Raw genomic sequence first — 22,757 nt, 5'->3', positions numbered from 1 at the left:
CGGGGAGGGGGTGGTTTGGGTTGGAAGGGACGAGTGGACCAGGGAGTTACGGAGGGAACTTAGAACAAAAGTGTGAGTGGGTGCTCGATGGTTGGCATGGACCCGGAGGGCTGAATGGCCTGATTTCTTGCTGCATCTGTTAACGATTCACTTAACTAAGACTTACACTGTTTCTGTGCATTTCCTGGGAATTAGACTAGAGGCCCAGAGGAACCGACTTTGGCGCCAGTAGACTGTGACTGTGGTAGACCAGGGAGACAAAGCGTTGAGAAAAAACAATGAAGACACAAGAGACGGCAGATGCTGGAGCCTCGAGCAAGGATTCATGTGTGGGAGGAACACTGTGGGTCAGGCGGCATCTGTGGGGGGGGAATGGAGACCAACGTTTTGGATCCGGTCCCTTCTTCAGACTGATGGAGGGGAGGCAATAGGTAGAAAGAGAGGAGGGGAAGGGGTGGAGGCAACAGCTGTGCACTCTGGTCTGAAGAAGGGCCCTGACCCGAGACATCTTCTGTCTCTTTCCCTCCACAGATGCTGCCTGACCTACCGAGTTCCTCTGTATTTCGCGTTAGAGAAACAATGTCGCTCAGAATTAATAAGGGCAGTAGATGGAAAGTAAGACTTCCCCGGATAATTCTTGCAAGAACAAGATTGAACGGGGCTTCATAATGGCAATGTTAAACCTACTCGAAATAATGCAACGTAATCCCTGTCCCTAGTGGAACTGATGCAATTTATCTAGAGACCTGTGCGTGGGTTTGTGTGATGTTCATCCTCTAGTGAATTTCTCAGCTACCAATGTAATTATGTCATCTGTCCGTGTTATTTCTGCAAGGACGCCATCCTGTTGAGGTACCTGTTCTTCTAAACTGAATGCCTTTAAACGCAACGATTAAGAAACATCTAGGCAGAAACATGGATAGGAGTGGTTTTGAGGGATATGGGCCGAATGCAGGCAGATGGGACTAGTGTAGATGGGAGGTGTTGGTCAGTGTGGGCAAGTTGAGCCGAACTGCCTGCTTCCACGCAGTACGACTCTGTAATCGTTAATGTACCAGAATGTATATAAATAGTCTGTGCCAAACATGGTGCCAACTTAAACTAATCTTGTCTGCCTGCCTGTGATCCACATCTCCCCATTCCCTGCATATCCATGTGCCTATTTAAAAGCCTCTGAAACGCCACTATCGTATCTGCCTCTGCCACCACCCCTGGCAGCACATTCTTGTCACCCACCACCCTTTAGTTAAAAAAAACGTACCCCACACATTCTCCTTTAAACGTTGCCACTCTTACCTCACAGTTATGCCCTCTAGTCATTTACAATTGCGCCCTAGGACTGTCTACCCTATCTGTGTCTCGTAATTTTACATCTGGCAACTGAACCATCCTATCAAAAACTGGAGAGCAGTCCTGAGCTATTAACGACCTCGTTGGAAACCATCGAACCATTGTTAATCAGACATTACTAGACTTTTATCTTGCACTAAACGTTATTCCCTTTCTAGTGTGTCTGTGCATTGTAGACGGATCGATTGCAATCGTGTATGGTCTTTCCGCTGACTGGTTAGCCCAAAACAAAAAGCTTTTCACTGTACCTCGGCACACGTGACAATAAACTAAACTACTACGACTTCTATCAGGTTTCCCCATAACAAGTCTCATTCTGGAGAAAACAATCCAACTTTGCCCAATCTCTCCTTGTGGAATTTTCTGCCACAGAAGGTAGTTGAGGCCAGTTCATTGGCTATATTTAAGAGGGAGTTAGATGTGGCCCTTGTGGCTAAAGGGATCAGGGGGTATGGAGAGAAGGCAGGTACGGGTTACTGAGCTGGATGATCAGCCATGATCATATTGAATGGCGGTGCAGGCTCGAAGGGCCGAATGGCCTACTCCTGCACCTATTTTCTATGTTTCTATGTGTGTAATGACACCTGATCAGTTATTTGCTGTAAAGAAAAGCATGCGTTGGTGTTACTCCTTTCACGTTCCCATCACAATGGTTCAAAGTGCTCAGTAGCCACAGAACTACCTGTGATTGCAACCACTGTGTAGTGCAGGAAGATCTACAGGGAGCTCCCACAAGCAACAGCGTGGATTTAGTGGATTTAGTAAGGCCGTCAGATCTTAGCTCCTCCGCACTCCTTCGCAATATGTCCATGGGGGCCTCTGTCTTCATGGAGCAAACTGCTGCCTCCAACAATGAAGTGACTTTTTGTTACAGATTTCCTCAGTACTGCACCAACATTTCCGAATCTAAACACTGAATCATCCCTATCAACAACTGGAGAACTGCCCCCAGCTACTACCCACCTCACTGGAGACCCTCGGTTTATCTGTAATCGGACTTTACTGGAGTTCATCTTGCACTAAACGTTATTCCCTTGATCATGTATCTACACTGTGCATGTAGTGTAAGAAAATAACTGCAGATGCTGGTACAAATCGAAGGTATTTATTTCACAAAATGCTGGAGTAACTCAGCAGGTCAGGCAGCATCTCAGGAGAGAAGGAATGGGTGACGTTTTGGGTCGAGACCCTTCTTCAGACTGATACACAGTGCATGGCTCTATTGTAATCGTGTATTAGTCTTTCCACTGACTGGATAGCGTACAACAAAAGTTTTTCACTGTACCTCGGTAAATGTAACACTAAACTAAACTAAATTGAGTTTAATTTAGAGATGCAATGTGGAGACAGGCCCTTTGGCCCACAGAGTCCATGCCGACCAGCGATCCCCGTACTGTAGTTCTTGACCTGCGCAGTGAGGCACCAGTTCTACCGCTGTGTCATCGTGCTGTGTTAGACGAGAAACAAAATGCACGAGTCTTTGACCATCGTGAACCCTGTACCTCTTTGGTGGGAGATGTTGAGCAAATAGAAACATAGAAAAACGGGGCAGGAGGAGGCCATTTGGCCCTTCGAGCCAGCACCGCCAAAAACGTAGAAACGTAAGAACTCGGAGAAAACCCACGCGATCACAGGGAGAACATACAGGCAAGTGCCCATAGTCGGGATTGAACCTGGGACAAAAGCAGCAACTCTACCCCTGCGCCACCGTGCCGGCCAAGAGCTTTGAGGTAAACTCTCTGGGATGGTGCTGGATCTGTGCCACAACGCCCGTCTCGATCATCAGGAGTCCACCATCTCCTGTGGGCATTTTGATCATTTCCATGTGCCCAAGTAATCTGTGCTGCCAGACATTTTGGTTTGGTTCAAAGGTGGCAGTAACCACCCGGTGAGCAGCTCTGCAGGTGGGACACTCTGTCACGGGCTGTTCCTTTGCTCACTGTATCCCGGGCAATTTGTCATCTCTCTAATAATACTTTACATCTGCACATCTCGCACAATGAACAGCTTTTTATTTGATGTGTGTTGGCCATTGTTGTGCAGCCATTCCGTCTCGCAAACAGCCGTGAGATGAATGGGCTGTCAGCGTGATTTTCAGCTGGTATTGGGTACATGAGCTTGATGCATCAATCATCTGCTCCACACTGTAGACTCGCTGCGGTAATAGTGCAGCCCCAGACCATAAACAAGCACACTAATGGTGACTGAGTCATATATGACAGGCTGTTATGCATTTTTAATAGATATTGGCGAAGAGGTCATAGAGTCTTACAGCACGGAAGCAGGCCATTCAGCCCTACTTGCCCATGCCGATGAAGATGCCCCCATCTACACCAATCCCACCTGCCCGTATCCCTCCAAACCTTTCCTATCCCAAGATTTTGTTCAGCTAGAAAGGGCGCAGAAAAGATTTTCAAGCCTGTTGCCAGGACCTGAGGGCCTGTACTATACGGAGGTAGTTGAGCAGGCTAGGACTTTATTCCTGGCGACACAGGAGGATGAGGGATGATCTTACAGAGGTGGGCAAGATCACGAGAGGAACGGACAGGGTAAATGCACCAGAATGGGGGAATCGAGAACCAGAGGATATAGGTTGAAGGTGAGGGGGGCAATAGACAATAGACAATAGGTGCAGGAGGAGGCCATTCGGCCCTTCGAGCCAGCACCGCCATTCAATGTGATCATGGCTGATCATTCTCAATCAGTACCCCGTTCCTGCCTTCTCCCCATACCCCCTGACTCCGCTATCCTTAAGAGCTCTATCCAGCTCTCTCTTGAATGCATTCAGAGAATTGGCCTCCATTGCCTTCTGAGGCAGAGAATTCCACAGATTCACAACTCTCTGACAGCAAAAGTTTTTCCTCATCTCAGTTCTAACGGGGAAAGATTTAATAGGGACCTGTGGGGCAACTTGTTTACACAAAGGGTGGTAGGTGTATGGAATGAGCCGCTGGAGGAGGTAGTTGAGGCAGGTACTATCACAACGTTTAAGAGACATTTGTTCAGGTACATGGAAAGGACAGGTTTAGAGGAACAGAGGCTGAATGCAGGTAGGTGGGACTAGTGTAGATGAGGCATGTTGGTCTGCATGGACACGTTAGGGCAAGGGGCCTGTTTTCACACTGTAAGTCTCTACGACCTGCCCAAGTTGATCTCTGTTTTTTGGATGCATAAACAGGCAATTGAAACGTCGTGCTAGATTCCTAACCTGAAGCCAGAAAAGTGTGGATGGGATGTGGAACTTGCCATTCACCTGCAACGGTTGAGGCAGTCAGCGTAGATCTACTGAAAGGAAAGCACATAATCGTACGACACACACGATGATGCATCAGAGTCGATGAACATCAGAGAGTCTATGACCCCTTGTGCTGGGGGCACTAGGAACCGCAGATGCTGGAATCTTCAGCAAATCACAAAGTGCTGGAGTAACTCAGCGAGTCAGGCGACATCACTGGAGGACATGCATAGGCGACGTTTTGGGTTTGAACCCTTCTTCAGGGTGAGAGGGGGAGGGCTGGAGGAGACTGTTGTTGAGCTTAAATACCAAACTTGACATTGTGACGAATGTCAAGATGTCGACTCGGTAAATTGAATATATTTAATATAACAAAAGGTTTACATTTATAACTGACTCTTCTACTTTTTCTCAGTTTTCTAAAGCACTTTGCAACAAAGTAATTTTGCAGTGTAATCATTGCTGGATTGTCAAATTCATTAAAGCCAGTTTGCACATAGCAAATCCTCACAAACAACCGTGTGATAATAAGCAGATCATTTGTTTAGTTTAGAGATACAGCGTGGAAACAGGCCCCTTCGGCCCACCGGGTCCACGCCGACCCGCGATCCGTAGTCAGGATCGAACCCGGGTCTCCGGCGCTGCATTTGCTGTAAGGCAGCAACTCTACCGCTGCGCCACTGTGACCACCCAATTTGGTGAGGTGACATTGAGAAATGGTGGTGAGAGCACCATGGGTATGCAGTGAATCAAGTGACATGGATCAAGGGCAGGTAGAGAAGATTAGGTCATGTTGGTATCATGTACGGCACAGACATTGTGGGCAGAGCGGCCTGTTCTTGTGCTGTACTGTTCTATGTGCTATATTTTAGCTTACTTCAGAGATCTTCCGTCGTACGTCTTTTAGACCTGCAGCTCCGTTGAGGCGAGCCGGCCCAACGTGTCATCGTCCAGGTCAATCAGACCTCGTTCACCATTTGGTGGCCAGTATTTGGGGTGACTGTGTGCTCCACTGTCTGTGTTGGGTCCCCACACTCGCAGAAGGCACTGTCCACGAGACCCCACCTCTTCATCGCTACTCCATAGCGTCCCACGCCTGTCCTCAAGCGGTTGAGGGTTATCCACTGCTTTCGGGGCAGGTCCTGGCCAGGGACATCCATGGGTTCACCGATGTAGCGGTGCAGCCTAGATGGTTCCGCTGACTTCCACTGGTCTCTCCACCTCGTCTTGACCCAGGTGTCTGTGGAAGTGTCGACCGGTGTTGTACAGAGCAGCTCGTGGGCTTGCATGGCAAAGGGGCGCCGTGACTTGAGGCGCACATGTCTGGGTGTCGTGGGAAAAAAACTTCGGAGATACAGTGCAGAAACAAGCCCTCCGGCCCACTGAGTCCGCATGGACTGGTGATCCCCGCACATTAGGTAGTTGAGGCCAGTTAATTGGCTATGTTTAAGAGGGAGTTAGATGTGGCCCTTGTGGCTAAAGGGATCAGGGGGTATGGAGAGAAGGCAGATACGGGATACTGAGTTGGATGATCAGCCATGATCGTATTGAATGGCGGTGCAGGCTCGAAGGGCCGCATGGCCTACTCCTGCACCTATTTTCTATGTTTCTATACTACACACACTCGGGACAATTTTATATTGATACCAAGCCAATGAACCTATGTGGGAGGAAACCAAAGATCACGGAGAAAACCAAAGCAGGTCACGGGGAGAACGTACAAACTCCATGCAGGCAGCACCCGTAGTCAGGATCGAGTTGAGTCAGAGAGTTGTGAATCTGTGGAATTCTCTGCCTCAGAAGGCAGTGGAGGCCAATTCTCTGAATGCATTCAAGAGAGAGCTAGATAGAGTTATTAAGGATAGCGGAGTCAGGGTGTATGGGGAGAAGGCAGGAACGGGGTACTGATTGAGAATGATCAGCCATGATCACATTGAATGGCGGTGCTGGCTCAAGGGCTGAATGGCCTACCCCTGCACCTATTGTCTATTGTCTATTGAACCCGGGTCTGGCGCTGTAAGGCAGCAGCTCTACCGATAAAAACTGACTGCAAAAGCTTTTATAGATATGTCAAGAGAAAAAGATTAGTTAAGACAAATGTAGGTCCCTTGCAGTCGGAAACAGGTGAATTGATCATAGGGAACAAGGAGATGGCAGACCAATTGAGCAAATACTTTGGTTCTGTCTTCACTAAGGAAGACATAAACCGTCTGCCGGAAATAGCGGGGGACCGGGGGTCTAATGAGATGGAGGAACTGAGGGAAATCCAGGTTAGTCGGGAAGTGGTGTTAGGTAAATTAAATGGATTAAAGGCAGATAAATCCCCAGGGCCAGATAGGCTGCATCCCAGAGTGCTTAAGGAAGTAGCCTCAGAAATAGTGGATGCATTAGTGATAATTTTTCAAAACTCTTTAGATTCTGGAGTAGTTCCTGAGGACTGGAGGGTAGCTAATGTAACCCCACTTTTTAAAAAGGGAGGGAGAGAGAAAACGGGGAATTATAGACCAGTTAGCCTAACATCGGTAGTGGGGAAAATGCTAGAGTCAGTTATTAAAGATGTGATAGCATCACATTTGGAAAGTGGTGAAATCATCGGACAAAGTCAGCATGGATTTACCAAAGGCAAATCATGTCTGACGAATCTTATAGAATTTTTCGAGGATGTAACTAGTAGAGTGGATAAGGGAGAACCAGTCGATGTGTTATATCTGGACTTTCAGAAGGCCTTCGACAAGGTCCCACATAGGAGATTGGTGTACAAACTTAAAGCACACGGTATTGAGGGTTCAGTGTTGAGGTGGATAGAAAATTGGTTGGCGGACAAGAAGCAAAGAGTAGGAATAAACGGGTCCTTTTCGGAATGGCAGGCAGTGACTAGTGGGGTACCCGCAAGGCTCAGTGCTGGGACCCCAGTTATTTACAGTGTATATTAATGATTTGGATGAGGGAATTGAATGCAACATCTCTAAGTTTGCGGATGACACGAAGCTGGGTGGCAGTGTTAGCTGCGAGGAGGATGCTAGGAGGCTGCAGAGTGACTTGGATAGATTAGGCGAGTGGGCAAATGCATGGCAGATGCAATATAATGTGGATAAATGTGAGGTTATCCACTTTGGCGGCAAGAACAGGAAAGAAGAGTATTACCTGAATGGTGACCGATTGATAGAAGGGGAGATGCAACGTGACCTGGGTGTCATGGTGCACCAGTCATTGAAAGCAAGCATGCAGGTGCAGCAGGCAGTGAAGAAAGCGAATGGTATGTTGGCATTCATAGCAAGAGGATTTGAGTTTAGGAGCAGGGAGGTTCTGCTGCAGTTGTACAGGGCCTTGGTGAGACCGTACCTGGAGTATTGTGTGCAGTTTTGGTCTCCTAACCTGAGGAAAGACGTTCTTGCCTTAGAGGGAGTACAGAGAAGGTTCACCAGATTGATAATAATAATAATAATATTCATTTATTGTCATTGCAACGAGTACAACGAAATTAAAAAAATAGCCAATCCTGACGGTGCGTACAAACATATATGCAATAAATGCAAAAACAAATAAATACATAAATACAATTAAATACAATTATATTAAGTACAAGATTTTTTAACGGTGTTGCCTAGTGCAAAGGTAGTGTTCAGTTCTCGTATGGCCCTGGGGTAAAAACTGTTCTTAAGTCTGTTTGTTCGGGATTTGATCGACCTGAAACGTCGACCAGAGGGCAGATGAACAAACAGACGGTGGCCGGGGTGGGATGGATCTTTTATTATTTTGCCTGCTCTACTGAGGCAGCGTAGGCTGAACAGGTGCTCCAGGGAGGGCAGTGAGCAGCCGATGATCTTCTGGGCCGTCGTGATGACCCTCTGAAGGGCCTTCCTGTCCTTTTCTGAGCAGCTGGCATACCATGTGGTTATACAGTATGCCAGCACACTCTCGATGGAGCAGCGATAGAAGGACAACATGAGCTTCTCCTGCAGGTTGGTTTTCCTGAGGATCCTCAGGAAGTGGAGTCTCTGCTGTGCCTTCTTTACTGTGGTGATGGTGTTGGTAGACCAGGTAAGATCCTCTGCGATGTGCGTACCCAGGAACCTGAAAGCTGGTACCCTTTCCACACAGACCCCATTGATGTAGAGTGGGTCGTAATCTCCACTGGTTTTTCTAAAGTCAATTATAAGTTCCTTTGTTTTGGAGGAGTTCAGGACCAGATTGTTCACTGAACACCATGCTGCCAGCCTTTGGATTTCATCCCTATAGGCTGTCTCATCTCCTTCTGAGATGAGTCCAACCACAGTCGTGTCATCCGCGAACTTGATGATGGTGTTGGTGGGATGGGTGGGGGCGCAGTCGTGAGTGTAGAGGGAGTAAAGGATGGGGCTCAACACACAGCCCTGTGGTGAGCCGGTGCTCAGTGTAATGGTGGAGGAGAGGTGAGGGCCTATTTTGACGGTCTGGGGGCGGTTGGTCAGGAAGTCCTTGATCCATTGGCAGATGGTTTGGGAAAATCCAAGGTCGGAAAGTTTGGTGACCAGTCTGCTCGGGATGACCGTGTTAAAGGCAGAGCTGAAGTCGAGGAAGAGCATCCTCACATAGCTCCCCTGGTGTTCAAGGTGGGTCAGTGCAGTGTGAAGAGCAGTGTCGATGGCGGGACTTTCATATGAGGAAAGACTGGATAGACTGGGCTTGTACTCGCTGGAATTTAGAAGACTGAGGGGGGATCTTATAGAAACATATAAAATTCGTAAGGGGTTGGAGAGGCTAGATGCGGGAAGATTGTTCCCGATGTTGGGGGAGTCCAGAACCAGGGGTCACAGCTTAAGGATAAGGGGGAAGTCTTTTAGGACCGAGATGAAAAAACATTTCTTCACACAGAGAGTGGTGAGTCTGTGGAATTCTCTGCCACAGAAGGTAGTTGAGGCCAGTTCATTGGCTATATTTAAGAGGGAGTTAGATGTGGCCCTTTTTGCTAAAGGGATCAGGGGGTATGGAGAGAAGGCAGGTACAGGCTACTGAGCTGGGTGATCAGCCATGATCATATTGAATGGCGGTGCAGGCTCGAAGGGCCGAATGGCCTACTCCTGCACCTATTTTCTATGTTTCTATGATGCACCACCGTGTTGCCTACGGGTGTCGGGGATTATGGGGAGAAGGCAGGAGAATGGGGTTAAGAGGTAAAGATACATCATCCATGGTGGAGTAGACTTGATGGGCCTAATGGTCTAATTCTGCTCCTATCATTTATGAACTTATATTTACTGATATTTGCAGCTTTTCCACAGGATAGCACCGTGGGATTGCTAATAGTTTTGATTTCTCTTAGCTTTTGAATGTTATTATGTGGCAAATAAATGGAACTCAAAGCTTTTCGCTGCACCTCACTGCACGTGACAATAAACTAAACTCAAGCAGCCCAGCGGGAAAGCTGGCTGAGGTTTAAATTTCACCTCACCCCATTGCATTGCAGCAGCTTTGTGGCTACAAGGGCCTGCAATCTGAAGAGGGTCCCTGACACAAAACGCCACCTATGAATGTTGTCCGGAAATGTGCCTGACCCGCTGAATTACTCCAGCTCTTTGTGTCTATATTTACAGCAGCTTTCCTGATCACAGTATCACCAACGTTCGCTGATAAGAATCATCTCGGTCTCACAACCGAGATGATTCTTGGAGTTTGCTGTTTAAGGCTAAGTGTCTGATGATCAAAAGTTACAGGTTTCTGGTTAGTAAATGATTACTCAAATATAGCCATGGACCATGTCTGCTGATCTCTGTAATCTCAATCCTGAAAGATGTGCGTGTGAAGTTTAATATTTCTGTGCATTGGTCATTAAAGCAGCAGAATTTAGTTCAGTTTAGTTTAGAGATACAGAGTGGAAACAGGCCCATTGCCCCACTGAGTCTGTGCCGACGAGCCCCCCTGACACCAGTCTGAAGAAGGGTCTCGACCCGAAACGTCACCCATTCCTTCTCTCCTGAGATGCTGCCTGACCTGCTGAGTTACTCCAGCATTTTGTGAATAAATACCTTCGATTTGTACCAGCATCTGCAGTCATTGTCTTATACTACCCTTGCACTAGTTCTATCCTACCAGGGTTAATTTACAGAGGGCCAATTAACCTACAAACCTGCACGTCTTTGGGATGTGGGAGGAAACCGGAGCATCCGGAGAAAACCCACGGGATCACAGGGAGAACGTACAAACTCCGTACAGACAGCACCCGTAGTCAGGATCGACCCTGGGTCTCTAGCGCTGTGAGGCAGCAACTCTACCGCTGCGCCACTGCGCTGCATTAGAGATAGAGCGAAATGTATGACTCTTAGGTCATTGTGAATGCTGCACCTCTTTGGTGGGGGATGTTGAGTAAATATAAATGTAAAACAAATTGTGCTATAATATAATAATATAATATAATTGGGCGGCACGGTGGCGCAGCGGTAGAGTTGCTGCCTTACAGCGAATGCAGCGCCGGAGACTCAGGTTCGATCCTGACTACGGGCGCCGTCTGTACGGAGTTTGTGCGTTCTCCCCGTGACCTGCGTGGGTTTTCTCCGAGATCTTCGGTTTCCTCCAACACTCCAAAGACGTGCAGGTATGTAGGTTAATTGACTGGGTAAATGTAAAAATTGTCCCTAGTGTGTGTAGGATACTGTTAATGTGCGGGGATCGCTGGGCGGCACAGACTCGGTGGGCCGAAGGGCCTGTTTCCGCGCCGTATCTCTAAATCGAAAACATCTAAATCTAAATATGGGCCATTTTGAACCAAAATTATTCATGCTGCTAAAATGGTATAACACCACTCATACTGGCTTACTTACCATTGGAGAGGCACAATTTAGTGGACCTCGCTACCCTAATGGGTGCATGTCCGCCTGACACCTTGCTGTAAAGGGCTACGGACGAAAGGCCATCGCTCGCACGGGCTAACACAGGGCTGTCACTTCCCGTGATGCTGTAAGATGCTATAATTCCCGTGGTCCTAATCTGAGGAAAGACATTCTAGCTTTAGAGGGAGTACAGAGAAGGTTCACCAGATTGATCCCTGGGATGGCAGGACTTTCATATGAAGAAAGACTGGATAGACTCGGCTTATACTCGCTGGAATTTAGAAGATCTTATAGAAACATATAAAATTCTTAAGGGGTTGGAGAGGCTAGTTGCGGGAAGATTGTTCCCGATGTTGGGGAAGTCCAGAACCAGGGGTCACGGCTTAAGGATAAGGGGGAAGTCTTTTAGGACCGAGATGAGAAAACATTTCTTCACACAGAGAGTGGTGAGTCTGTGGAATTCTCTCCCACAGAAGGTAGTTGAGGCCAGTTCATTGGCTATATTTAAGAGGGAGTTAGATGTGGCCCTTGTGGCTAAAGGGATCAGGGGGTATGGAGAGAAGGCAGGTACAGGTTACTGAGCTGGATGATCAGCCATGATCATATTGAATGGCGGTGCGTACAGGCTCGAAGGGCCGAATGGCCTACTCCTGCACCTATTTTCTATGTTTCTATGTTTCAGCAGGTTTGCGGAAAGAACGTGTAAGGACCCAAGGAGATGGTCAATGAAACATTGTTCCCTCTGCTGTGTTGCACGCAGACAATATCTCGGTTGTAAATGGATGAATAAGCTTCCTGTTGGAAAAAAATTAATTATGATGTGGTGCCGAGCTTTTATGTCGAGACTTAAAAGTTAAATGAAAAATGCAAGGGAACAGAGCACAGTGATGTTTCCTTTGAAGTAGAGCTTACACCGACCGACTAAAAATTATTATACATCTCGAGTTTTGATTCTCATACAGTTAGATCTGTGAAAAGGAGGAATAAGTGTTTGTAACTTTCCATTTGCAAATACATTACTCAAATGCATTACTCAGACATTTGTATGCCATCTTTACACCCCCACATGTGCAACATAGTGAAGAACTTTCCCACACAAAGAACAGGAATGGGTGACTTTCGGGTCGAGACCCTTCTTCAGTCTGATCAGTCTGAAGAAGGTTCTCGACCCGAGACTTCACCCATTCCTTCTCTCCCGAGATGCTGCCTGACCCGCTGAGTTACTCCAGGATTTTGTGTCGACTTTTAACACGGTGCATGTTAGAAGCAGTTATGGAAAGGAAAGTAATCAGTACAGAAGAGTGTTTTGACTCATAGGGACTGGGAATAAAAGTCATTTTGCCTTGTTTCCCAAGCAAGTATCACAAGCACATTTTATTTTGCATTGATTGCAGAAAATTACAGACAGTAGTGTCGAAACAAGGAACTGTAGTTGCTGATTTACTCGCATGAGTAGCTTACAACCTAATGGTATGAACGTCAGTCTCCAATTTTAGATAGCCTCGAACAAACCCCCCTCCCTCACCTTCCCCTTTAATCCCCACTCTCCCACCCTGCTCTCCCCCCCATTCTCCTGCACCCCACCTGAACTCGTACCAACCCCTCCCCTCCACCTCCACCTTTTTTTCACACCTCTGGCTTCACAATTTGCAACTATTCAATTCTTTTGTCCCATGCCTATGTTCTCATCTCTGGCTTTTTTCCAACTTATCAGCCCTTCCCCCCACCCCCACCACATCTGTGTTTACCTATTACCTGCCACGCTTTGTCCTGACCCTCTTGTCTTCCAGCTTTCTTTCCCCCCACCCCCATCATCAGCCTGAAGAAGGGTCCCGTCATGAAACATGTTCTCCAGAGATGCTACATGGCCCGCTGAGTTACTCCAGCACTGTGTCATTTTTTTGCTCCAGAGAACAGTGGATTCCTGGAACGCGCTGCCTGGGATGGTGGTGAAAGCAGGCACAATAGTGGCTTTTAAGCAGCTATTAGATAGACAATAAACAATAGGTGCAGGAGTAGGCCATTCGGCCCTTCGAGCCAGCACCACTATTCAATGTGATCATGGCTGATCATCCACAATCAGTACCCCGTTCCTGCCTTCTCCCCGTACTCCCTGACTCCGCTATCCTTAAGAGCTCTATCTAGCTCTCTCTTGAATGCATTCAGAGAATTGGCCTCCACTGCCTTCTGAGGCAGAGAATTCCACAGATTCACAACTCTGACTGAAAAAGTTTTTCCTCATCTCCGTTCTAAATGGCCTACCCCTTATTCTTAAACTGTGGCCCCTGGTTCTGGACTCCCCCAACATTGGGAACATGTTTCCTGCCTCTAACGTGTCCAACTCCTTAATAATCTTATATGTTTCGATAAGATCCCCTCTCATCCTTCTAAATTCCAGCGTGTAGAAGCCTAGCCGCTCCAAATAGGGCACATGGATATACAGGGAACGGGGATTATGGGGGACATGCAGGCAGAGGAGATTAACTTGGCATCATGTACACCACAGACTGTGTGGACATAAAGGCAGTCCTGTGCTGCACTGCTCTATAAAGAAAATAGGCACAAAATGGTGGAGGAACTCAGCGGGACAGGTGGCATCTGTGGAGGGAATTGTCCAGGTGACATTTCAAATCAGGACCCTTCTTGAATTTTCACGTCCGAAGAAGGCTCCCCACCCGAAACGTCACCCATCTTTTTTCTCCAGAGATGCTGCCTGACCCGTCGAGTTACTCCCAACATTTTGTGTCTATCTTTGGTATCAACCAGCATCTGCGGCCCCTGTTTATTACCGTGATGGTCAGTGTTCTCTGTACATTGGGATCAATCCGTTGTGTAACTTGCATTATATGTATGTGTGGCCCATATCTTTTGTTTCAGGCCAAGGAGTTGCCAACGCTGAAAGACAACGACTTTCTCAATGAAGGGCAGAGAATTCAAATAGGAGATGAAAATAAAAAGATGTTTCTGGACAAACTCAAGCGTGATGTTGAGGTCAGTATTTATTGGTAAAGTTTACTTTTAGCTTAGTTTAGTTTAGAGATACAGCGCGGAAACAGGCCCTTCGGCCCACCGAGTCTGCGCCGACCAGCGATCCCCGCACTTTAACACTATCCAACACACACTAGGGACAATATTTACATTTTACCAAGCCAATTAACCTACAAACCTGTATGTCTTTGGAGTGTGGGAGGAAACCGCGGATCTCGGAGAAAACCCATGCAGGTCACGGGGGAGAACGTACAAACTCCATACAGACAGCACCCGTAGTCGGGATGGAACCCGGGTCTCCGGCGCTGCATTCGCTGTAAGGCAGCAACTCTACCGCTGCGCCACCGTGCCGCCAATAGATAATTGAACAGAACAGTTCAACAAAACTGTCCAACAAAACAGAACCTTCCCCATGTGGAAAATTCAGATATTAGAGGGCACGGCTTAAGGGTGAGAGGGGCAAAGTTTTTACCAAGGTGGAAATGCCCAACCACAAGAAGATATAGCTGTAAGATAAGACAGGAGGTATTTAAACGAGATGTGCGGGGCGGGTTTTTTACTCAGAGTGGTGGGGGCCTGGAATGCACTGCCAGGGGTGGTGGAGGAGGCAGATACGATAGCGCCGTTTAAAAGGCTTTTAGATAGGCACGTGGAAGTGCAGGAAATAGAGGGGTATGGATCATGTACGTACAGGCAGATGAGATCAATTTAACTTGGCATCATGTTCGGCGCACGCATGGTGGCACCTGTGTTATAGAGTCACACAGTGTGGAAACAGGCCCTTTGGCTCCACTTGCCCACACCAGCCGACATGTCCCAGCTGCACCAGATCCACCTGCCCACGTTTCGCCCATATCCCTCCAAATCTGTCCCATCCATGTACCTGTCTAGCTGTTTCTTAAACGTTGGGATAGTCCCCGCCTCAACCTCCTCTGGCAGCTCGTTCCATACACCCACCACCATTGTTGAGTTTATATTAGTTTAGTTTAGAGATACAGCGCGGAAACAGGCCCTTCGGCCCACCGGGCCCGTGCCGGCCAGCGATCCCCGCACATTAACACCACCCGACACACACACACGGGACAATTTTTACATTTACCAAGCCAATTAACCCACAAACCTGTACATCTTTGGAGTGTGGGAGGAAACCGAAGATCTCGGAGAAAACCCACGCAGGTCTCGGGGAGAATGTACAAACTCTGTACAGACGGCGCCCGTGTTCGGGATCGAACCCGGGTCTGCAACGCTGCATTCTCCGTTAGGCAGCAACTCAACCGCTGCGCCACCGTGACCGCCCCAGAGTGCAGTAGTTGCACTGTTCTATCTAAAGGGCTTGACTGCTGATGGTGGGAGCCCTTCAGACTATTCATTCCAGATGTGAAGTTGGATGATTTATGTTATTTGGCAAACTCCCAGAGACGATAGGGACACTCCACCCGGGGCAGCTTAATGCCCCGATGATGGGCCATGAGTTACACATCCTCGCCTCACCTAATTTGTCTTTCACTTCAACAGTTTTTAGCACAACTGAAGATCATGGACTACAGCCTGTTAGTTGGCATCCACGACGTTGACCGTGCAGAGCAAGAAGAGGTGGAGGTGGAGGAGAAAGGGGAAGAGGAGGACTATGAAAACGACGGGATGAGTCATCCTGTTGGCTCGTACGGAACTCCACCAGACAGTCCTGGAAATATGTTGAACTTCCCACGAATCTTTGCACCGGGAGAGTTTGACCCGACCGTGGACGTGTACGCTATAAAGAGCCAGGGCAGTAAGTGGACTTACCTTTTGAAACAGGAAAATAACTGCAGACGCTGGTACAAATCGAAGGTATCACAAAATGCTGGAGTAACTCAGCGGGTCAGGCAGCGTCTCGGGAGAGAAGGAACGGGTGACGTTTCGGGTCGAGACCCTTCTACAGACAGACTTCCAAAGAAGGGTCTCGACCCGAAAAACATCACCCATTCCTTCTCTCCCGAGATGCTGCCTGACCCGCTGAGTTACTCCAGCCTTTTGTGATACCTTCTGAAACATATTTCCATTGTCGACCATCGTCGTGCCGAAAAAGAGAAAAACGTGTATATTTTGGACGCCGCAGCGGTAGAGTTGCTGCCTTACAGCACCAGAGACCTAGATTCGATCCTGACTACGGGTGTTGTCTGTACGGAGTTTGTACGTTCTCCCTGTGACCTGCGTGGGTTCCCCCCCCCCCCCCCCCCCCCCCAGAATCTCTGGTTTCCTCCCACACTCCAAAGACATACAGGTTTGAAGGTTAATTGGCTTGGTGTAATTGGAAACTGTCCCTGGTATGTGTAGGGTAGCGTCAGTGTGCAGGGATTGCTGGTCAGTGCGGACTTGGTAGGCCGAAGGCCCCGTTTCTGCGCTGTAATTAAAACTAAACAAAAAATGTTATTGCAGGGCATTTCTAACTATTCCCCAATGTGGCACCACTGTTAGGGGCTGCATCATCACAGGGAAGCAATGGTTCATAAAGGCCAAGTCAGACAGCCTAGAAAGGAACTGCAGATGCTAGTTTACACCGACGATAGACACAAAGTGCTGGAGTAACTCAGCAGGAACAGGCAGCATCTCTGGAGAGAAGGAATGGGTGGCGTTGCGGGTCGAGACCTTTCATATGACAATAAAGCAGTCTTGATTCTTTAGACTGTTGAGACGGGGAGTGTGGAAGGAACAAAGAGAATGGCAGGAGGAGAGGTAGATGCTGGAATGCTGAAAGAAATACCCTTTGTCGTCTGTGGCAGTTAATTCCACAGATTCACTACCCTCTGACTAAAGGAATTCCACCTCATCTCCATTCTAAAGCTACATTCTTATATTCTGAAGCTCTGGTCTCTGGTTCTGGATTCGCCCATAATAATAATAATAATAATCAATTTTATTTGTCATGTGTAGGTTGGCACAGGGTTAACAGTACAATGAAATGTATTTGACAAGACAACGGGTCACCTCAGCAGTAATATTCCAAGGATAAATAAGATTTTAAAAATGACATTAGTGAGGTAAAAAGACAATATTAAAAATAGGTAAAAAGACAATATTAAAAATAATCGACATATATGATTTGAAATGTGTTTATGAGTTCAGAAGCCTGATGGCCTGATGGTAGAAACTGTTCTTAAGTCTGGTGGTACGCGCAGCCATACTCCTGTATCGTCTGCCTGACGGTAACAAGGAGAACAGCCTGCCTGCTGGGTGGCTGTGGTCCTTGATGATGCTGCGTGCCTTCCGCAGGCACCGCCGGTAGAAAATGTCCTGAATGGCCGGGAGACAGTTGCCAGTGATGTGCTGTGCCGTCTCCACCACTCTCTGTAGTGATTTGTGGCTGTGGGCAGAACAGTTCCCGTACCAGACTGTAATGCAGCCCATCAGCAGCAGGCTCTCGATGGTGCATCTGTAGAGGTTTGTGGAAACACCCTCTCTACATCGACTATCTGGGCCTTTCACTGTTCAGTCGGTTTTACTGAGATCCCCGCCCCTCCTCCTTCTAAACTACAGTGAGCACAGTCCCGGATGCTTCAAACCCTCCTCATACATTAACCCAGTCATCCTCATACATTAACCCTCATACATACGCTCCTCATGCATTAACCCTGTCATCCTCATACATTAACCCTCATACAAACCCTCATACATTAACCCAGTCATCCTCATACATTAACCCTCATACAAACCCTCCTCATACATTAACCCAGTCATCCTCATACATTAACCCTCATACAAACCCTCCTCATACATTAACCCTGTCATGCCCGGGATCATTCTCACACAAGGAATGTAAAATCTCCCGCACGGATCGGATTGAGAGTCGGACGCCTGTGATTCCACTTCTGATCGTTCAACATTTTGCACGTTTGTGCAGTTTATCAGTCGGTGGTACAAAGTGCTAATTGAAGATTATTGCTTCCAGCTGCACGTTGTTTTTATTTAATTTAGCGTCAGTGTTATATTTGGCAAGTGGAGTGAGGGGCATGGTCAGATCCAACTGCAAACTGTGTTTGTCTTGGTCTTTTTCCCCGTAACACCAGGAGTCACTGTGGGGTGTCAGGTCAGAGGTACAGGCAAGGAAAACCTGTTTGATGTTCAGAGCTGGAGTCTTGTGAGCTGGTAAAATGCCTCTTAGTTTGTGTTTATTTAAGGGATTTAATCGCGGAAACAGGCCCTTTAGCCCACCGGGTCCGCGCCGCCCAGCGATCCCCGCACACTAACACTATCCTACACACACTACGGACAATTTTTACATTTACCCAGTCAATCAACCTACATACCTGAACGTCTTTGGAGTGTGGGAGGAAACCGAAGATCTCGGAGAAAACCCACGCAGGTCACGGGGAGAACGTACAAACTCCGTACAGACGGCGCCCGTAGTCAGGATCGAACCTGAGTCTCCGGCGCTGCAACTCTACCGCTACGCCACCGTGCCGCCCTTCAGAGCTGGAGTTTTGTGAGCTGCTGGTAAAATGCCTCTTAGTTTTTGTTTATTTAAGGGATACATCGCTGAAACAGGCCCTTCAGCCCACCGAGTCCGGGCCGAACTGCAATCCCCGTACACTAGCACTATACTACACGCCAAGGACAATTTATAATTTTACCGCAGCCAATTCTGGTCGGCCCAATACAGGAGAGATGTGGCGGCTATGGAAAGGGAGCAGAGATTTACCGAAACTATGCCTGGATTAGTGGGTATTAGCTACAGGGAGAGGTTGGACAAACTTGGACTGTTCTCCCAGTAAAGCAGGAGGTTGCAGGAAGACCTGATGCAGAGCATGAAATGGTGAGAGGTGTTGATAGTTGAACAAAACCGTTGAACAAAACCGTCTAACAAAACAGTTAGAACACAGGCCACCACCAGTCTGTAAAAAGCATTCCCCGCATATCTCCATGAAACTTTCCCACCGCCCTTTGGACGGTCACGGCGGTGCAGCGGTAGAGTTGCTGCCTTACAGTGAATGCAGCGCTGGAGACCCAGGTTCGATCCTGACTACGGGCGCCGTCTGTACGGAGTTTGTACGTTCTCCCCGTGACCTGCGTCAGTTTTCTCCGAGATCTTCGGTTTCCTCCCACACTCCAAAGACGTGCAGGTTTGTAGGTTAATTGGCTGGGCAAATGTAAAAATTGTCCCTCGTGGGGGTAGGAGAGTGTTAATGTGCGGGGATCGCTGGTCGGCGCGGACCCGGTGGGCCGAAGGGCCTGTTTCCACGCTGTATCTCTAAACATTTTTCCCAGGATGGAAAGCTCAAATACTAGAGGGCATAGATTTGAGGTAATTTTAGATTTAGAGATACAGCGCGGAAACAGGCCCTTCGGCCCACCGAGTCCGTGCCGCCCAGCGATCCCCGCACATTAACACTACCCTATACACACCAGGGACAATTTTTTTTTTTTTTACATTTACCCAGTCAATTAACCTACAAACCTGTACGTCTTTGGAGTGTGGGAGGAAACCAAAGATCTCGGAGAAAACCCACGCAGGTCACGGGGAGAACGTACAAACTCCGTACAGAGGGATAAATGTCCAACACTAGCAGGCATAGCTATCAGGGGAGAGTGGGAAAGCTTCATGAAGATATGCAGGGTATGCTTTTTACAGAGTGGTGGTGGCGGCCTGGAATGCACTGCCAGAGAAACAGGCCCTTCAGCCCACCGAGTCTGCGCTGACCACGAGGGACAACTGATAATTTCACCAAAGCCAATCCACCTACAAACCCGTACGTCTTAGGAATGTGGGAGGAAACCGGAGCTTGTTTCTGACTCTAACTCTGCCTTCAATGAGGGAACTGGGAGTCCACAGAGTAGAGGCCCTGTGATACTTCACAGATACGTGGACAGCAGGGTCCCTAAACGTCTCTGCCATTCTTCCAAAACGCTGAAAAGAAAAATGCCTGACGTTAATTAATGCCATTGTCAGAATGTAAATATCCACCAGGTTAATCAGCTCATAAGAAACCAAAATAATCTAATGTATCAACTGTGAAGCTGCTTTGCTGTTTTAGTTGAGACTCCTTGGTGAACTTCAGTTTCGTTTACACACATAGAGCGCGAAAAAACGGCCCTTCGGCCCACCAGCGATCTCCTGCACACTGGTCCTATCCCACACACCAGGGACAATTTACAGAGGCCAATTCACCAACAAGCCAAAGATGGTCTGAAGAAAGGTCTCGATCTGAAACGTCACCCATCCCTTCTCTCCAGAGATGCTGCCTGTCCCGCTGAGTTACTCCAGCACTTTGTGTTTGTCTTCAGCGTAAACCAGCGTCTGCAGTTCCTTCCTACACAAAACCTACAAACTTGCACGTCTTTGGAATATGGGAGGAAACCGGAGAAGCTGCGAGATTTTACCATTCCTGTCATTCCAATATTCAACACAGAGGCTGCAGACAATTTATGTTGCCACTATGTAATAAGGATGGGATAGTAATATGTACTTTACTAAATCGGGGTACTGTATCAGGAATGTATCTTGTTTTAACTTTAAATCTCACAAGCCAGCAGGTTGTTGACTTGGACTTAACGTTTCCGTCAATTTGATGGCGTGCCGATGTAACGTCCAATTAGGCAGTCGCCGTTGCCATGGCGATGACCGGTGACACTTGGCATTGACACGGAAATTGTGGTTGGCTAATTAGATGGTGCACTTGCAATGTGTTGGCTCCATCTCGCTCTCTCCCTCTCTCACTTACTGGGGGTCTTGGGAGATTGTCGAACGCGCAGACAGGATGCAAACATAAACCCTCCTCACACAAAGTGAGGTGGGTGTATGGAGTGAGCTGCCAGAGGAGGACGTTGAGGCTGGGACTATCCCAACGTTTAAGAAGCAGTTGGACCGGGACATGGATAGGATAGGTTTGGAGGGATGTGGACTCAACGCAGGCGGGTGGGACTAATGTAGCTGGGACATTGTTGGCCAGTGTGGGCAAGTTGGGCCGCAGGGCCTGTTTACACACTGTATCACTCCTTTGTCCCGCCCCCCTGACATCAATCTGAAGAAGGGTCTCGACCCGAAACATCACCCATTCCTTCTCTCCTGAGATGCTGCCTGATCTGCTGAGTTACTCCAGCATTTTGTGAAATAAATACCTTCGATTTGTACCAGCATCTGCAGTTATTTTCTTATATCACTCTATGACTCGATGAGTAAAGGGAAAGTTAGTGTGGCCACGATGGCACAATAAGCATGCCTGCACCATAACCGTGAAGTAATGGTCTTGTTCTCTAATGCCAGTCACACAGGCTAATTTTCCAGATGTTCCAAGGAAGGAAGTGTTCTTCATGGCAATAATCGACATCTTAACTCACTACGATGCAAAGAAGAAAGCTGCCCATGCTGCCAAAACAGTGAAACACGGTGTAAGTGGCTCTCCATTTTGGCTCAGTTTAGTTTAGAGACACAGCGCGGAAACAGGCCCTTCGGCCCACCTAGTCCGCGCCGACCTGCGATCACCCTGTACACTCGCACTACCCTACGCACACTAGGGACAACTTACAATTTTTACCAAAGCCGACTAACCTAGGAACCTGCACGTCTTTGGAGTGTGGGAGGAAACCGGAGCACCCGGAGAAAGCCCACACAGTCACACGGAAAATGTTCAAACTCCGTACAGTCGGGACCGATCCTCATTTGTTTGCTCTCATTCTTTCCGGGTTTTTTCCTTGTTGTTTTTTTTTTCCTCTCTCACTCTCTCCCACTATCGGCACCTCTGATCTTGGATTCGTTCTTTCAAATACTCTTTCTACCGCTTCTTCTAGGGAACTGAGTGCCGTGAAATTGTCAGGAGCAGTTACAGGGAAACAATCTGAAATGTGGGCTTATTAGTCCGGAGGTTAGAATTTATAATGCAAGCACACAAAGCCCTAGGTGGATCACATCTGGGCTTCAAGGCACCATTCTCAGGATGGGTAATATTTTGGGTCGGGAACACCAAGGAACCGCAGAATTAGATGCAGATCCCGACCCGAAACGTCGCCCATCCCCTTTCTCCAGAGATGCTGTCTGGCCCGCTGAGTGTCTTATCTTTCATGTAAACCAGCATCTGCAGCTCCTTGTTTCTCCATACTGCCTGACCTGCTAAGTTACCCCAGCACCTTTTTTTTTGTAAACCAGCGTCTGCAGTTCGTTGTGTGAACAGAAGCAGAGACCGTGTCCGTAGACCATCTGATGGTGTCAGTTTAGTTTAGTGACACAGCATGGAAACAGGCCCTTCGGCCCACCGAATCCGCTCTCACCAACAATCGTCCGTTTGCACTAGTTCAATGTGTTATCCCACTTTCAAATCCACTCCCTGCACAGTAGGAGCATTTCCTCCCTCCCCCCCCCCCCCCCCACACACACTATCCTACACACTGGGGACAAGTTACAATTT

At 48.0% G+C, this 22,757-nt stretch overlaps 1 protein-coding gene across 6 annotated transcripts in view; it reads left to right on the top strand.

Moving 5' to 3' along the window:
• LOC144607605 (phosphatidylinositol 5-phosphate 4-kinase type-2 beta-like) overlaps nucleotides 1-22,757 on the top strand; it is a 91,234-nt gene that overhangs the window by 66,733 nt on the left and 1,744 nt on the right. For 5 of the 6 annotated variants that reach the window (XM_078424535.1, XM_078424533.1, XM_078424534.1 and 2 more), the window contains 3 exons: nucleotides 14,269-14,382; nucleotides 15,895-16,150; nucleotides 21,620-21,744. In XM_078424535.1, coding sequence (XP_078280661.1) covers nucleotides 14,269-14,382; nucleotides 15,895-16,150; nucleotides 21,620-21,744 — 495 coding nt within the window. The remainder of the gene's footprint in view (nucleotides 1-14,268; nucleotides 14,383-15,894; nucleotides 16,151-21,619; nucleotides 21,745-22,757) is intronic. The other variant, XM_078424536.1, reaches the window with a different exon arrangement.

This window comes from Rhinoraja longicauda, chromosome 29 (assembly GCF_053455715.1).
Source record: "Rhinoraja longicauda isolate Sanriku21f chromosome 29, sRhiLon1.1, whole genome shotgun sequence".
Classification (NCBI taxonomy): Eukaryota; Metazoa; Chordata; class Chondrichthyes; order Rajiformes; family Arhynchobatidae; genus Rhinoraja; species Rhinoraja longicauda.
Note: the sequence above shows the minus strand (reverse complement) of the source record. Positions and strands in the feature narration are given on the sequence as shown.